Source organism: Lissotriton vulgaris, chromosome 6 (assembly GCF_964263255.1).
Source record: "Lissotriton vulgaris chromosome 6, aLisVul1.2, whole genome shotgun sequence".
In the NCBI taxonomy this organism is placed as follows: domain Eukaryota; kingdom Metazoa; phylum Chordata; class Amphibia; order Caudata; family Salamandridae; genus Lissotriton; species Lissotriton vulgaris.
The window spans coordinates 1,693,082,358-1,693,101,162 of record NC_141694.1 but is presented as its reverse complement, the minus strand read 5'-3'; the positions used below and the strand labels follow the sequence as shown (position 1 = coordinate 1,693,101,162).

The 18,805-nt window shown below is 41.6% G+C and overlaps 1 protein-coding gene across 1 annotated transcript in view; it reads left to right on the top strand.

Annotated features, from left to right (window-relative positions):
* USH2A (usherin) overlaps positions 1-18,805 on the top strand; it is a 2,319,650-nt gene that overhangs the window by 2,242,191 nt on the left and 58,654 nt on the right. Inside the window, exons 55-57 of the mRNA XM_086925936.1 lie at positions 12,969-13,178; positions 16,785-17,023; positions 18,364-18,581. Of these exons, the coding sequence (XP_086782062.1) occupies positions 12,969-13,178; positions 16,785-17,023; positions 18,364-18,581 (667 nt within the window). The remainder of the gene's footprint in view (positions 1-12,968; positions 13,179-16,784; positions 17,024-18,363; positions 18,582-18,805) is intronic.

Genomic DNA, 18,805 nt, shown 5'->3' with positions numbered 1-18,805 from the left:
GAGTTCGGCATGTTTCCAGTTTTGCGGGAAGGTAGCGGAGTTGAGGGAACAGTTAGTGACATCGCGGAGATGGGGTGCGATGATGGAGTCTGCTTTGTTGAAAATGTGGTGGGGGCATGGGTTGGTTGGTGATCCTGAGTGGATGGAGTTCATCAGGCGGATGGTGTCTTCAGTGGAGAATGGGTTCCAGGTGCAAAGGATGTTAGCGTGCGGTTTAGACTCGGAGGTGGGTGGAGTGGACTGGTCTTCGGACTGGTTTTCAAAGCTGTTATGAATTTTGACAATTTTGTTGTGGAAGAACGAGGCTAGAGAGTCGCAGAGGTCTTGGGAGGGAGTGATGTTGTTAGTGCCAGCAGAGGGATTAGTGAATTCTTTGACGATGTTGAAAAGTTCCTTGCTGTTTTGGGCATTGTTGTCGAGTCGATCCTTGAATGCTGATTTCTTGGTGGATCGGATCAGTTGATGGTGTTTGCGGGTGGCGTTCTTGAAGGTGGCTAGGTTGTCAGTGGTTGGGTTTTTTCTCCAGGTTTTCTCGAGAGTAAAACAAAGCTTCTTGGATATTTTTAGGTCATCGTTGAACCAGGGGGCTTTTTTGCTTCCTTGCTTGAATAGATGGATTTTCAGGGGTGCTAGCTCGTCAGCGCTATGGGTGATCCACTGTGTGAGATTGGAGGCTGCTTGGTTAGGGTCCGATGAATTGGTAGGGGGATTTTGGAGAAGTTATGTGAAGAGCTGGTCGGTGGAGATTTTGTTCCAATTTCTTCGGGGAATGGGTTGTGGTGGGTTGTGGGTCGTGGACTTTATGTAGTTGAAGTGAACGCAGCTGTGGTCCTTCCAATGGAGAGCTGTGGTGTAATCGAAGGAGATGTGCTTGCTGGAGGTGAAGATAGGGTCAAGCGTGTGTCCGGCTAAGTGGGTGTGGGTGTCAACGAGTTGTTTGAGTCCGAGATTGGCGAGGTTGTCCAGAAGGGTGGTGGTGTTGTTGTCGTTTTTCTTTTCCAGGTGAAAGTTGAGGTCTCCCAGTAGAATGTAGTTCTCGGATGGGAGGGCATGTGGGCTGATGAAGTCAGCAATGTCTTCGCTGAATTGTGAGCGGGGTCCTGGGGGTCTGTAGATGAGGGTGCCTCTAAGTGTGGTTTTGGGGTCAGTGTGGATCTGGAAGTAAAGGTGTTCGGCGGTAGCGAGGTTATCGTCGGAACTGGTCGTGATGCGGATGGTGTTCTTATGGACAATGGCGATGCCTCCTCCTGTTTGGTTGGTGCGATTTTTTCGGATGATCTTGTAGGTGTCTGGGATGGCTATGGCGATGTCGGGGGCTGATGAGGCGTTCATCCATGTTTCTGTAAGGAAGGCGACGTCCGACGATGTAGTGTCGAGTAGGTTCCAGAGTTCAATGGCGTGTCTGTGGACAGAACGGGTGTTGAGCAGGATGCACTTTAGTTGGTTAGTGTCGGATCTCTGTGTGGAATTTGTGGATTTGGTCTGGGTCCTGATGTAGTCGAATTTGCAGGAGTGGCAGGTGAAGGGTCCATGGGTGTGTCCTGGGGCGGCTTGGTAGCAGTTTGGGAGTTGGCCGGGGTTAAGGGCTGAGAGGGTTGCGGCGTCGTATGTTATGCGGGTGGAATGGGTATTGCGGGGGACAGGGGGTCTGGCGCTGGGCGCGGTCCAGGCACGGACGGGCGTAGACGGGCTTACCTTTGGTGCACCTTCGGCGCGCATGGGGCGCGTCCGCTGGGCGCAAGTGCGTCTGTCATATGTGGATAGTGGAGGGGGGCGGAGCGAGGGAGGGTCAGCTGGGAGGCAGGAGCGGGGTGGAGATACGGGCTGGGAGGAAAGTAAAAGTGAAACAGGGCGAGTTTGTTTGTGCAAGTAGGGATATCGGTAGAATGTGGGCAGAGGCACCGGCATAATCAGGCAAAAGATTTAAACAACAGTCAAAGCGGACTAGCAGAAAAGCGCTACAGAATTACGTTAACACGAGCAAGCACAAATAGTAAACAGGAATAAATTACAATGCACAATATGCGATAAGCGCTATGCTGATATGCAGGCACAGAAAGCAGACAAATCAAGGTAATTGGCAGCAAAGCAGCAAAGCGCTACAATACCAGCTGGCCAAGGGAGCGTTTGGTAGCGACCGCTACTGCCAGAGTCAGGACGGTTGCGAGTGCAACAGTAGGGAAAACATTGGATAGCGTAGGGGTAAAAATTACTATTACCACTCCAGAGTCCTGAGAGTGTAACAGTAGGAAAAGCGTTGGATAGCGTAGGGGTAAAAATTACTATTCCCACTCCAGCGAGTGCAACAGTAGGGAAAACATTGGATAGCGTAGGGGTAAAAATTACTATTACCACTCCAGACAGTGCAACAGTAGGAAAAGCGTTGGATAGCGTAGGGGTAAAAATTACTATTCCCACTCCAGTGAGTGCAACAGTAGGGAAAGCGTTGGATAGCGTAGGGGTTTAAATTACTATTCCAACTCCAGTGAGTGTAACAGTAGGGTAAGCATTGGATAGCGTAGGGGTAAAAATTACTATTCCAATTCCAGAGAGTGCAACAGTAGGGAAAATATTGGATAGCGTAGGGGTAAAAATTACTATTACCACTCCAGAGAGTGCAACAGTTGGGAAAGCGTTGGATAACGTAGGGGTAAAAATTACTATTCCCACTCCAGTGAGTGCAACAGTAGGGTAAGCGTTGGATAGTGTAGGGGTAAAAATTACTATTCCCACTCTAGAGAGTGCAAAAGTAGGGAAAGCGTTGGATAGCGTAGGGGTTTAAATTACTATTACTATTACAACTCCAGTGAGTGCAACAGTAGGGAAAACATTGGATAGCGTAGGGGTAAAAATTACTATTACCACTCCAGAGAGTGCAACAGTTGGGAAAGCGTTGGATAGCGTAGGGGTAAAAATTACTATTCCCACTCCAGTGAGTGCAACAGTAGGGAAAGCATTGGATAGTGTAGGGGTAAAAATTACTATTCCAACTCCAGTGAGTGCAACAGTAGGGAAAGCGTAGGATAGCGTAGGGGTAAAATTACTATTCCAACTACAGTGAGTGCAATAGTAGGGCATGTAAATACTTCTTATTTAAATATAAATAATATAAATAGTTACACCAATTACAAATTAATTAAAATATTTTACAATTGTATAAAATATAATAAATAATCAATTTAAAATACAAATAAAAATTATTTAATAATAAAAATTACCTACTAATACTAATTATTTACCTATTAATAATAAAATATTTAACAATTTAAAAGTATTTTGAAAAATTAACTCAATAAATGTTTTATTCAAATATGTAATTACTTACAATTAAATTACTTCACAAGCTATTCCCCTAAAAACACAGAACCCAATACAGAAATTAATTTAATAAAAGTAACATAATTTCAATTAATCAATTAAAATAAATTACAAAATATATTTTAATTAATTACAAATTAATAATTAATTTACAATTAATTCTAAATAAATACCAATAATTAAAATAACATATTTAATTAATTATAATTAAATTACTTCCCACCCTATTCCCCTATAAACCCACAACCCGCTACAGAAAATAAATTACCAAAATTAACATATTTATCAATTATTCAAATACATTTAATTACCAATTATATTTTAATTAATTGCCAATTAATAATTAATTAACAATTAATTCTAAGTAAATACCCAAAAATTAAATTACATATTTAATTAATTATAATAAAATTACTTCCCACCCTATTCCCCTATAAACCCACAACCCGCTACAGAAAATAAATTACTAAAAATAAAATATTTATCAATTAATCAATTACAATTAATTAACAATTATATTTTAATTAATTGTCAATTAATAATAATATAACAATGAATTCTAAATAAATACCAATAAATAAAATAACATATTTAATTAATTATAATTAAATTACTTCCCACCCTATTCCCCTATAAACCCACAACCCGCTACAGAATTATATTACACAAAAATTAAATATTAATATTAACTTACCTTCAATTCGATATTTTGTTGTCTACATTCTGTCAAGTCGATATTATGTCCATTCTATATTTTTGATTCGATATTATTGCTATTCTAGTCGATATTAATTTTTTCTAGTCAATATTTTTGTATTCTATATATGTCTAGTCGATATTATGTCTATTCTATATTTTTAACTCAATATTATGTCTAGTCGAAATTAAAAACTCAATATTTTGACTAGTTACCAATCTTCACTTCTATGGGGTCCCAGAAAAGAAGGATAAGATCTAAATGAAACAAGAAGCAACAATTCTGAACTACATTGTGAACCACATTTTGAGGAATAGGAAAAACCTGACACAGAGCTCAAACAGTAAATATAGAAGCAGTCATCAGACCAAATGTTTCTAGAAACAACGTTTACTCTAAAAAAGCCAATATTGTTGCAATGGTAAATTCTTAGGAATTCATATCCTATAAAGGGGCCCAAACAGAGGTCGATAAGGTGGTTCAGATTGGATATCAAAATGCATCCTAGAAAATATTCAAAACCAGCGCACTCTGCAGAAGGCTGCACCTAGAATTTGGCCAAGGGAGTATGGTTGTGTCCTGGCAGCCCATCATACTCTGAAAACAGCCTTGTAGCTGACGCCTATTGGTAAAAAAGCGAGAATGACAGAACAGCCTGTCTATCTATGCTATCAAGACTTGTCCAAGTATACACTTGTAAAAAGCAAAGACTTCAAAGCACTTATCAAATGTTTATGAGGGAAAATATATATGGTACAAGTGGGGGTTTCTTGGCATTATGCCTCATTCTCCATGCATTTCCAATTGATTGCATTGTTATTGAGAACCTTGGTGATACAATATAAGCCTTTCCATACAGTCCATATATACCACACCCTTATCACTGTTTAACTCCCTTACTGAAGTATTTTGCAATATTTTGAGATCAGAATGTGTGTTCAATTATAAATAGTCTGAATGAATAACTATCCTTGATAAGTGAATTCTGCTAGTTCATCCATTTATTCTTGTTAGTAGTGCTTCTAAATAACTGCATTGAACGACCAGTGACTGATATGAAATCCAGTTTTTATGCCTGGCGTGACAGCATAGCTGTTGCCAGACCTTATGTGGTCACCAGAAAAAGAGGTTCAAGAATCACTACTTGGAGAGGGTCCTAGGCTCTGCACAAGTTAGGCTTCATCTCTACAATCATCTGATTGAGCAGGAGGTGTGTTCCACCCCAAAAGAGAGCGCTTGTTTTAGCTGTAATCCTATGCTCAAAACAGTAAGCTTTTTAAGATGACAAAACAATAATCACAGCTGGAGGCCTGATTAGTACATTGAAAAACGTTATGACCGATGTAGCGGGGCTTGTTTGTTTATTATGAAAAGCTTGGCCTGACATATTTATTGAGAAAATTATACGCAAATGTCAATAGGTCTTTCTGGATTTGTTGTTATTGCATTGCTGTAAACTCTTAGACAGGTATTTTGTTACAAGCAATCTCACAGACTATCATGCTAATCTGTTTATTATGAAAAATTATAACAAAGGCAGTAGTTTGAGCTACTTGTTGTAAAAAGCATATGTTAAGCTGTTACGCCTTTAATGGAGGATTGATATTACACCATCTTAAAACCTATACATTTTGTTACATATGATCTCATGGAATTCCCCAGCAGACAAGGATTTTGGTTTTGGCTCCTCTTCTGAGAAACCCTGAGGGTTGGCAATTTGCACTGTGGTTACCTTCTTGCGCCCATTAGCAGGGGTTATATATTCTTTTACCAACTGCAACTTAGTACATATCTGTAATGTTGTGGTTGTATGCCTGATGGTTGCCTTGCGGGTGACATGCCAATGCTATAGGCCTTCTTGGTGTATAGGGAAACATTGAGTCTGATACCCTTGGGCTGTTTATTATGAAAATCTGCAACAAAAGAAGTTGACTTGATTTATTTACTGTGTAAAAGCATATGCTAAAAAAGCCAGTAGACCTTTAAATGGGCATTGTTATTACAGGGTATTAAAGTTTGCAGTGACATTCTTTGTTACGGGACTCTCCGGGATGACTGTTGTAGGCACAGCCTTTGGTTTTGGTTACACTCTCAGACAAACTCTGGGAGTAGAAGATTTTCACTGTGATAACTCTTGTTGGGTCTTCGTAGGGCTAGTTGGGTATTGTTTTATCATTTTTAAACATATTTGTAATTTTATGACTGTGAGGGGGTTGCCTTATTGGAAAACATAAGTTCAATACAGTGGGTCTTGGTTGGTGTTAAAAACGTGGTTTCTGGTTGGCAGAAGTATGCATCCTGTCCAAACAGGAACTACAATCCTAGTCAGGGTAAGTCAGTAACACACTTTAAATTAACCTGTGCTCACACTCTAATAGCTTAGCACAGAGCAGTCAGGCTTAATGTAAGAGGAAATGTGCAAAGTATTTGTTCAATGCTTCAAACAGTAGCACAGTGAAAACACCACAAAAAGACTCCACATCAGTTTAGAAAAATAGCTTCTATTTTTATCAACAAAATAATGACAACAAAAATCCAATAAGTAGAAGTCAAGTTATGATTTTTTAAAGGATAAATGTATTTCTAATGCTCAGGGCTACTGATCGGGGCTATCTGGGTGTGCTTGACCGGGGCAAATCCACATTTTCAGGACCACTGCAATGGAGCTTAAGTCAGATACAGGGAAAAGCATTGACCCGCTAAAGAGTACCGTGGATGCGTAGAGGGTGATGCATGGAGCAAAGGAGGGAATGAGTTTCTGTTGATCCTGCAGATGTAGGCGATGCATCTGCTCTGAGCTTTGCAAAGTCAAAGATGTGTGAGAGTAAAAATCTTATGAACATCAGGCAATGCGTCCTTATCGAACGACTGGACTGTAGGCAATGCGAGCAGCAAAAAGCAATGAAATGGTGCAGAGCCGCGCAAAGTCAGAGATGTATCAGAAATTGGGGACAATGTGTCCCGCAGTTGGCGATGCGGTGTCCGTGGTTCGTTTAGCAGCAGCGATGGAATAGTGCCAAAGGAAATGCACCTGTTCCAATCGGTGCAACGTCATCGATGCACAGATTTTCTCAGTTGCAGCACTTTGTTCCCTCTTCCAAGGGCTCAGGACTGGATGGGCATCACTTGGCAGAGCAGGACTCACAGCAAACAAAGTTCAGGTGCTGGTTGCATGATGAAGAAAGAAGTCTTTGATATCCCTTGTGACTTCAGAAAACAGGAGGCAAACCAAGCTGCCCTTTGAGATACTGTGGTTTTGGGATGTAGAGATGCAGGTTCAGTTCTTCTCACTTTCAGGAAAGAGGCAGCAGGCCAACACAGCAAAGATTTTCAGTGAAGTGGCAGTCCCTTCAGCAGCATAGCAGTTCGTCTTCCTAATAGAATGTCCTTAGTTCCAGAAGTGTTCTGATTTGGTGGTGTCAGAGGTCCAGTACATATACCCAGTTAGGCCTTTGAAGTGGGGGAGACTTCAAAGAAATGCTTTGAAGTGCATAGAGTCCCTTTATTTCCTGCCTGGCTCTAGACTCACTATACGAGGTACGCAGCCTTTTGTATGGGGACAGGACACAGCACTTTCAGGTGTAAGTGTCAGTTCCTCCCTCCCATCCTGTCAGTATGATCCATCAGCATGCAGATGGCCACTCAGTCACACCTACCCACCCTAAATGTGTATTCCAGAGACAGGCAGAAAGCACCAAATGGTTACAGAAAATGACAACTTTATAAATGTGGTTTGTCAGAATTACAATTTAAAAGCCAATTCCACCATAAGTTGTGTTTTATTTGTGATTCCAAAGACACTAAATTTGGGAGTCCCAACTCTTCCCATTTGGAGATTACACTTATAAGATGTAATAAGGCAATCCTAATGTTATCCGATGGGAGAGATAGGCCTTGCAGTAGTAAAACACACATTAATTTAGAGTATTTCACTACCAGGAAAAACTTAAAAGTAAATTTCCCACTTTTTAAATACACTGCACCCTGCCCCATGGCTACCAAGGGCACACATTAGAGGTCTTTGAGAGGGGTGATGAGTGTGTTTGACCAAATTGTTGATGTCCTTAGGCTGAATCCTTGCTCATGTAATCAGATTCAAGAGTCCATATAGTGTAGAAAAATTACTTTTTATTAAATTAGGTTAAAACATGAACAGCCGACACGTGTTTCGCCCCCTATGGCGATTTGCGCCGGGGCTTTTTCAAGGCTATTTACAATATCATGTGTTCATATACAGATCTTCGCGAAAGGCTCTGGCTCTGAGGTCAGGAGAGGTGCCAATAGTGTACTCCTTAGCGGACATAAGACTACTGTGTGTCATTTGGACAAGAACTGTGAATGGTGGTGCCAACATACTGTGTTTGAATAAAAAGTATTGGCAGGCCTATTCAAATGTTGAAAGTGAGAGTATGATGGCCAACCCCCTCACACTGTGTTGAGCGCTTGTTTGTATATATGGTGGATGGTAGCAGGAATCCATGTTTTTTTTGAGTGGGCTCTATTTTGAAATGCCCCCTGTGACATCGCCCAGGATAGAGGTTGTGATACAGCCTCCCCATCCAGCGGAAGTGTATTTTTTCAGAACTACTGACCTAGAGGTTATAGCTCCAGACACTGAAGAGTGGGGGAATGGAGACATAGGTTTCTTTAGAAACTCTGTGGTAACCTTTTTAGCAGGTGATTATTGATTCATCCTTCCTGAGCACAGTCATCTTTGTTGCACTCCCCACTCACTCCACTTCCATGCCTTCTCTCATCTTTTTTTCCACTTCTGTTCCGCATGCTTCCATTCTCCACATCACTTTTATCTCTCTTCTTTCTCTGTTCTCTTCATCCTCCTTCCTTCTAACGCTTTATACTAACAAGTCAAATTCTCTATTTTTTAAACCTTTCTTTCCCAATCTCATTTTCCTCTAAACTCTGCTCTCTCTCTCTCTTGCTCTCTCTATTTTTACCTTTCTTGTACCTCCTTTTTTCAACTCCCATTTAATTACTACCCATTAGTGTACATTTCCACTCTCATTCGTGCTTAATTTTTTTCCCTTTCCCTCTCCATCCCCTTTTCCTTGATCCCTTCAGGTTTTCCATTCATTTCCTAACTGATTAATCCTATCTGCATCGTTCCTTCTGACTCTGTCCCACAGTCTTGCTTCTCCTTCCTTTCGCCCCTATGGCTTGTTAACTCTCTTTCTCTCTCTTCTATCATCTCTTCTGTTCTGTACCCTTTTTCCCATCCTGCCTCCCCACTCACTCCCTTCTGTTTTCTAAACTTGCTTCCTTCCTCCATTTACTTGTTTCTCTCCCACCTTGTTTCTCTAAAAGGCACAAGAATATGACAATAGATCTGTTCCACTTGTGTGAGGAACGTTGACGCCTGAGACCAAAAATGATCTAAGAGTAATGAAAACACTGGAAATGATCCACTAAATATCCTAGAATATAGGGTAGGAATAAAACTGGAGAAAGCCATTGTAAGCCTGGAGACCACATATGGTTGGTAAATAAACAATGGGTAGTAAATGGCTAGGATGGATGGGGCTTGCAGTCCTCATCTGCTATAATGTTTCTTTGGAGCACAATAAAATATTCATATGAGTTTAGCTTAGCGGTTCCACCCTATAGTGATGTCCTCAGAATCAACAGCCACATAGATTAACTACTGTCTGTTCCAAGTCATGTGCTCATTTCATGTGATCGCGCTGCTTAAATGTCCTGTGATGTCATTGAAATCGGAATCATCCTACCTCTTTTGGTCAAATAAAGTTGGAAAGTATATCATAGTGTCATATTGGGCTGCCCCATGGACCATTTCCATTACAATCTGTGTGCTCGATGTAGATAAAGGGAGTACATGGACTGATCCAGGAGGAGAGGAAAGTTAAAGGGTATGGATGGGTCCCTGTAGATTTTATATATGCAATTGCCTATTATTTGTGGTCTTTCTTTTACCATTTAAGGTATGCTTCAATGGGTGTCAGCTGATTATAGTAACAGGGACCCCCTGAATCCAAATGGAGTTCCGAGGACAGGGCAACTACAAATTTAATAAAAAATATTCCTAACGAGAAGTGTTCTGGATCTTTACATTGTCAGCTAACACTAAAGGATTGAACATTTAGATCCCTTGGGGAAATGCGATTAAATATAACACTAGATAAGTAAGCCCCAGTATAAAACAGATTCCTTTTTCCTTTTTAATTGCTAGGATCATGGTCTGACTGCAATTTTTATTAGTCCAGTTTAAGGTACTTTAAAATTAACTTGAATCAGTATAGAATAAGTCTTTATTCTTCTTCATCTGCTACTTTAGGGATTTTCCATCTAGTGGACTTCGTGATTTACATTATGAATTTGCAGAAGCTCTTTTTCTATTCTTAATGCTTTTATATTGTCACTACTGTTCGCTGTTTGATTATCAAGAACTTCAGTGATTAATTGTATGAATTAATATAAGTCTGTAGTTCTACCCCTATAGTCTATTTTTTATTTCCATTTTAATATTATCTTGATCTATGTTTGGCCAGTCAGCCTTCTAGTGTTCGAAACAATACGTCTCGTGATCCGTAATTTAGCAAATTCCTGATCACATGACTATTCTTGACGTCATCACGGCATGTCAGTATTCATTATTTGGCTTTATAATCGGCGTCCTCACTTCTATCGAACCTTTAAGCTGGAATTACCCCTCGGAGGACTTCAGTTGTACATATCTTTAGTAAGTAAAAGCAGGGATTCTTTTTGTCTATCCAGAACTTTGCACTAATATGTAGAAACAAACGCCTAAATCCGTTCGTGGCGTGCTGACCTTTGGATGCGCCCCATCAGTAAATGCTACTAAAGAGGATCTTATTTTTCTCGCTACAGATTATCAAAAACAAGTACCTCCGTTGCCAGTTGCTCGAATAAGTTTTCAAATATCCTTGAATGCACTCTACTCTTTAAAACTCAGGTATAGTCTGGTCTACCAATAATGATGCTTATTATCTCATCGTGAGTATCCACTTATGTTTATAATCCAGTATGGTCCATTATTCTCTCACAGGTCCCTTTTATGCCAGTGCCCTTATTACAAAGTAGACATTGAGATATCTTTTGATATTCACATATTCATATTAACATATTAAAAGAAATAGAGGTAACTATCGCCTCATTTGTATATCGGTTTAACCACATGATTATTAGTAGGTTACTCATCATTGGCCTGTTGGTCTTTTATTTACTACAGATTCATTTACAATCTCAAGTGGCCTGGAAAGCTTCTATATTTTTAATCGTCGCTCTACATCTTCGCACAAGCCTGTCATAAGTTCCAGGTACCAGTACCATCTTTAGGGTGCACTTCATTACTATGAAAAATAACTTCTTTTAGCTGATCACCGTGTCACTATTTTATTTAGACCTGCAGGGTGCAGTTCAGTTTATCCCAGCGTTTTTATCACGTGGTCCTTCATCTATCACGGCAGCCTCGTAGCGCCTGATCAGGTATTTCCTTTGACAGTTTTTGCGCTAACCTATAGAGTGGAGCCATGGATATAGATTATTTTTTCTATTAGATATTCTCTTTATATTTTCTTTTTTTGTCCTTTGCACCTTTGTAGCAATACATCAACTTTTAGCCTGTTATTTCATCGCTTGGAGTACATATGCCACATTCTGTACGGGTAAGACTGCATATCCCCTCCTTTTATCTGTTGGGTTCTGCACTTTGGGTGGCATTATGTCTTCCATGTGAGCACTAAGGCTATACTATATCCCCTTCTTTTCAATCTATTAATACAGATTTATTTTGAAGTTTTCGGTGACTTATTTAATCACTTTTCATACTCAATTCTTCAGTTTTATTTTTGTCATACCGCATGTTATATCTTTGACACTTGAATGCACGAATAGCGAAATCACATGGCCTACTTCACTCTGGTCCTTTGTGTACTACTTAATCTTTACCATATTCTAGCCTCAATATACTGTATTTTGTACTCTGAAAGTTTGAAATGTATACTATTTTCATTTAGAACATCAAGTGGTTGTCCTGAAGAAGGCGGTCCATTGCCGAAACGTGCGTAGAGATTGTTTAAAACATTTACTTCATTGTCTGAATACCTTGATTACCACTGTGCTCATGTAATTTGATACTTTGTATGAAATGTTTTTAAGTTACTAAGGTGGTCAGGTCACAAGTTTTGCTGCTACCTTTTTTTAATGTATGTTTTTTATTGCATGATGTTTATTGTCGAATCTCCTAATAAATATATATATATATTTTTATATACATTTCTTGTTTGTCAGTATATTGAGGCTTCTGTTTATCAATGGTTCATGTTGAACCTGATTTTCGACAGGTTAGTGGTTGCCTAGGAATATTTTTTATTCAATGGGTGTCAGTTACATGAAAATGGATCAGAAATTCAAAGTTGTTGGGAACAGGGCCCTCAAAAATATGTTTGACCCAGGTCCCCCAAAATCTTTGAAATGTCCCTGTTTGTCAATGCAACTCCCAGTCTCCACCAGATTAGCAAAATAAGAGTTTTCATTGTATATTAGAACATTGGAATGTTGGGAGCTCCATTGTAGACAATTTAGTGCTCCCTGCTTCTACGGGCCGATAAAGGCCCGCAGAGCAACATTCCAATGTCTTACAAAGGCCTCTCTGAGCTTGAGGGGATTTAAATCCCCTCGAGTTTTGTGACGCCTTTCTTTCTTTTGTTAAAACATTCTGCCTTCTAGTGGCAGAATGATCTAGTAGCCTTATAGCTCTTCGTAGCAGGGCTATACCTGCTATTAAAGTCCTGCTACCTTGTTAAAGTCCCTCGCCTTCGGCTCGGACCTTTAACGCGGTAGCGGGCCTGTAATAGCCAGTATAGCCCGCTACGGGGGCTGTAAGGCTTTAATATCACATTATCCCTTTCTCTAGCTTTGCCTTTTGACCTTATGTGTATTTGTTTAATTGCTCAAGGTTTGGGCGGTAAATACTGCAGGCCGAGCTGCCAGCTCTTGGAGCCGCTGTAGGATTGGGCCTGCAGCTCCTGAAGGCATTGGCGCACCGGCGTTCCACACCGTGTCTTCTACTTCCGTGGTTGTTAACATCACTCCCCCTGTGAAGCCCAATGGAATCATCACCCTCTACAGACTCTTCTCTACTACCAACAGAGGTTCGCACACAGTGGTAAGTGCTTTACTTTTCACAGCAATTCCAAGTTGTATTAATTGTGAGAATGTTTTGAGATTTTCTTTTTGCTTCATACCATCTTTTTATGTAAGAAGATTATTATTATATCATATAGTAGTCTCTCTAATGAGTATTAGAACATTGGAATGTTGGTAGCTCCATTGAAAACAAAGGAGTGCTCCGTGCTTATAATGGCTGGTATAAGCCTGGAGCTCCAACATTCCAATGTTTCTTTGTTCACAGCCAGAGCTGTGAACAAAGGCTTCAGGGAGCCTGAGGGGATTTCAATCCCCTCGCGCTCCCTGAAGGCTTTTTTTATTTGTTAGAACATTCTGCCCTCTAGTGCCAGAATGTTCTAATAGCTTTATAGCACTTCGTAGCAGGGCTATACCTGCTATTAAAGTCCCTCTGCCTTGTTAAAGTCCCTCGCCTTCGGCTCGGGCCTTTAACGCTGCAGTGGTCCTTTAATAACCGGTATAGCCAGCTACGGCGGGCTATAAGGCTATATTATTATATGCTTTTTGGAAGGTTAGCCAAAGCCACAAGACAGTACGGTAAGCAGGCAGTAATTTCAAAACAAGCATTTGCAATGCAATAAGTCTCGCATTTACACGATTTGGGTGTTGTAAATGACAATACCTTTTATTTATGTGTTGGTTTTTAAAACATAAATAAAAGGCATTATCATTTACAATGCTAATAGCTTAAGGCGTGTGACCGCCTTTTTTAAAGATAAAGTAAGGAAAAATTGCAGATCTCGCTAAGGTGACCCATGTAGTCATAACCAAATCACGTGCACTAAATAAAAGTGCAAGCGCGCATGGCACGCTGAATATTGCAGGAGAGCACATTGCAGGAAAGCAAGTCATGCCTGCAGTAGCAGAAACTCCTTAAAAGAAATAGTGCTTACAGACAAAATAAGACGTACAGTGTAACAACTTAAGTAAAAGGGCCAGTCCTCATGGGAGGTTACCAATGAAGACAGGGCAGTACTAAGGAGGGACTAACAAGCCTATTAATGAATCAGAAGCCAGCCTTCAGAAAGGACAATGACACAAGCCAATGAAAAATATGGGCGGAGAATGGGCGGGGCTTCACGTGCATACTTTAATACAGCATGGCTCGCAGAGCAGGCTCGACCTAAAGATGAGGACCCAGATTTCTGTTCATCAATAGTACTGTGTTCCTCCGTCCTGCTTAATCTCTTGTGCCCCACATGTGCACTGTATCTCCCGAGACTCTGCTCTCCTGCAGGGGTGGGGGAGACAAAAGCAACCTGAGTGCTGCAAGTGACACAAGATCATGTGTATATAGTGTTCACATTTATTTTAAATGGACATAAATGTAAATATAAATGTGTTTCACTTGGGGGAATGTGGCCTTGGAGCTTTTCCAAGGTAAATGTTTCAATTTTAAAAAATGCGATCTTTTACCAGCAAATTAACGAGCAGTAATTGTGAATGAATAGCCTGGAATTATGTGAAGTCAGGAAGGCATTTTACCTAACAGTATTGGTTCCCGTGTGAGTCCACACCCCGAAACGCACTTCAGGTTCCACGAATTAGAATGTCTCACCCAGAATGCTCGAACTGGAATTTTGTATTATTTACACCAGAATTCTTCACGGATTTTACCAGCTGTAAGCTCGTGGGAAAAAATTAGGGGGCAGATTTATGTTAACTGGCGCATCCCCAGGGATGCACCAGTTAACATGCGCCACAGTGCGCCACAGCTCCGCCAGCCATGGTGCGCCGCATTATAAGCGCGACGCAGCTCCAGCAAGGCTCGGGGGTGCCCCATTTTAACACTGCTGCGTCAAGACCTACGCCTGCTTCAAGCAGGCGCAGGCTTTTGACGCAGCATTGGCTTAAAAGTGACTGAGTGAAATCTCATAGATTTCACTCAGCCACTTTTGCGAGGCGCACCTGCCCCAGAACGCCCACCCTGCGCCGGAACACCCACAAGCGGCGCAGGGCTTTACAATGTGACGCATCTGCCTAGATGCGTCACGTTGTAAATCGTTCGTAGGGATGCGCCATGTTTACGCCGCCTTGCGTGACGCAACAGCGGCGTAAACGTGGCGCAAGGGCCTCATAAATCTGCCCCATTGTGTCTGCAATTTGACGTGAGAATAGTGCATGGGCTGATACTGCCCAACATAGAATGCTTTTTCCGATGTAGAGGTCGACTTGCACCAGAAGCAATTAGCCCTGCCATTCTACTCAGGGTCATAGCTGGTAGGAGGGGTAGGGGATGCAAACAGATCTAGGCAGCGAGGAAGTGGACACATCCAGGCTGGTTAAAGTAGTGTGGGAGCACGCAGGCATGGAATAAAGGACGTATTTAGTAATCTAGGCATGGAGGAAAGGAAAGCAGGCACAAGGGCTGGGAAAGGGTGAGGTCTTTGCTGCACCCCAGTAACTACTGTTAATTCCGGGTACAGGTGGTCACATACCTCATGTTCTGAGTTTACCTCTTGAAAATTCGAATTACCTGTGGATTGGGTGTTTTCTACACTGAACTCCACATGCATCAGAATTCACATCTTGTCACTCTAACACTTCCCCAACCCTGGTAAATTTCACCAGGTTTCCTCTGGCAAGATTTGTCAGGAGAAAGTGAAAAATCTTTCCTTGTTCGCCACACATCTCAGAATTATGATCCCGAGCATTCATGGGTTCGCACAGAGATCAACTTACCCCAGCAGTCGTCATCAAACGCAGCTCCATTCTAGAATGTCTGTTGTTAAGGATTGTTATGATGCAGGACTGGGTAAAGAGAATAGTTTTTTGCCAAACTGGATAGCCCCATTGAGGCCACAGTGGCTAATAGATAGGTGGATCCAGAGAGGAAACCTAACATGTCCCCGGTACAACCTAATGTACGGTTGAGCACGCGACAAAAAAAGGTGCATCGAGCAGAGACATGGTTTGTGACTGCTAATGCCTACTTAAACTGCAGAACTGCTTTCACATGTGTATATATGGCTTCGTCAAGGCCGAAGCCATATAATGGCTGGTGGGTCAGTTGTCTCTTTGCCGCTATGCTATTATCCATCTAAAAACCTATATCATGGAAGGTTCTCTGCAGCTGTTTTAACCCTACATTTCTTTTTTTGAGTTTATGAAAGATGTGCCTGCTTTGCTGGACTTGCATCAGTGAAAAAAACAACAGTGTTGCTTTTGATGAGGGCCTGTCCTCACTCAAGTCTGATGTAGTTGAGCCAAAGATATCCATGCATGCATCTAAACATTGCTATTTCCATTGCTAGGAGTGCCATGTTGTGGAAGTGGAGTAAAAAAAAAAGATTAACATGTTTTATTTTTACTTTCATGCCTTGTCCTCTGAATAAGTGAAAAAATTGAGCATGTTTCCACATTTACTTTACAGCCTACTATATCTTCCGATAGAAGCAGTGCACCACACTAGCGCGGGCCACAATCTTCAAATCGAGTTTGGTTTGTGGAATATGCAATGCGTCCCCTATTGTTTTGTATCTGGTTCTTATTTCTGTTTGCTTCCTAGTCACCTGCCTCTTCCTAAGGGGAGAGGGAATGATGTAGCCTAGACTCCTGGTGTCACACTCTTCTCTGTTCTCCTCAGTTGTCAGAAGGTACCTCCAGTCAACAAACCTTATATGGGCTCAGGCCCTTCACCACTTATTCTGTGGGGGTGGAAGCTTGCACCTGCTTCAACTGCTGCACCAGGGGGCCTGTGGTCCAAGTCACAACCCCCGCTGCGCCGCCTTCAGAGCAGGCGCCTCCACTGGTCAAAGCATTAACTTCGCGGTCTGCGACCCTTCGCTGGAGCAAGCCGGGGCAACCGAATGGCATTATTCAGAGGTACGCTTTTCTGCTTTTTTTTACATTAGTGACATTTTCATCTATAGCTAATTAATGAATGAAATGTCATATTTGGCTCAAACTTTCTTCTCATTAATCTTATAAGCTGCCATGTCCATATTTAATCAGTACCTGCTGTTCCTCCGCACTGTTTGACTGGGGGTTGTTTGAGGTGATGGCATTTCTTTGAGCCGCAAAATTCAAAATTACCAGGAGATTGAATTGAGGATGCAATAGATTACTGGTAAGAATTGATTAATTGAATTAATTGAAGTGGCTGGAACCTCTCATGCTGTCTTCGTTCCAATAGCAGATTTTTTCCATCTCTTTGGGTTGTGCACTTGCACGAAATGCGAGATATGAAATATTCAAAACAGAGGTCATAGACGAGACTGCGTCGATGCAAAGAGACGCAAAGTGACTTAAAGCACATTAAAGCAGTGCATGCACTTTACTGTCCTGTGCTAAAAGTGTTTTGCACTAGAATGGTGACCTTTTGCAGTGAAAATACAGCTTTGCGTCAAGATGACAACAAAAGTGCATTACTGAGATATATTAGTGCAAACACCGATAGGTTTCAGGGCAAAACTTACCTCCTGAGATAGCAGGACCGGGCTTTGTGTCAAAAACTACCACCCATGTGAGGCAGGTGCAAACAAGGGAACATGTGCCCAATTCCACTGCAAGGGGGATTTCGGAGGTTGTCTGTGCACAGGAATGTGGAGTGGACGGAAAAATTTCAGTGCAAATACTCGACAGAGCACCTTCACCTCTACATCACGGTGCCAGGCAGTGCGGTGCACGAGGCAGCCTCACCTTGAGCCGTCAGTGCAGGGATGAAAGAAACAGGCCGTTCTTAGTAGGTACGGCTCGGCGCTGTGTTTTCCCAACAGAGAACAGAAGATTTGGATGCTGTGATGCTTTGCGTGAACAGTTAGTACTCCTGGGCCTTATTACTTACATCTCCTCTGCCGTCGACCATGGAATGGTCAACAACAAGAGGAATAGTGCCATGTGCACACTTTCCCAGAAAGGGCAAAAGCTATATGGCAAAGCTGGGTGGCGAGCACCAAAGCACTGACTATGGGTGGACACCCTGAGATTCAGAGTAAATTAGAAGCCTGGATGTGCTTGCTGCAACAATTTGGACCAATTTAGCTCTTTTACCCCTAACATTATTGTTTCTAAAGTCAGTTCTTATAGATGAAATTAAAGTCACGTTTAACACAATATCTAAAATAGTGTTGATGCTACTGTATGCAAAAGAAGTTCATTTGTTGGTGTGTGTGCAGTGCCTGCGAATATATTTAAAATAACTTTTATAACTCTGGCTGTTCTAGCTATGAACTGCACATGCGCACAGCCTGTCCCCAACCACGGCAGCCTGTCATGAAAGCGTGTACACCTGGTCCACCGGAAGCCGTTTATAGAGGCAAGGAAGTGGAGTCCAACCTGACCATGCTGCGGCCTTACACCGGCTACAACACCAGAGTGGCCGCTTCTAATTCTGCCGGAAGTACAGCCTCGGAGTGGATCCATTTTGTGACTCTCAAAGAGAGTGAGTACTGCATGCACGTAGAAATAAAAAAAAATAAAAAAGGCTAACTGTTGCCTGGCGCCACAATGTGTTACTTCCTTGGAGGCAATAGGTGTGTGAAAATAAAAGCAAATAGCATTAACATGTCAGCCGGGAGTAATTGGTGGATAAAAAATGCGCTGCATTAAGATGTCAGAAGACCTGAAAAATGAGCGTGATGTTTAAAAAAGGTTAAAATAAATAAA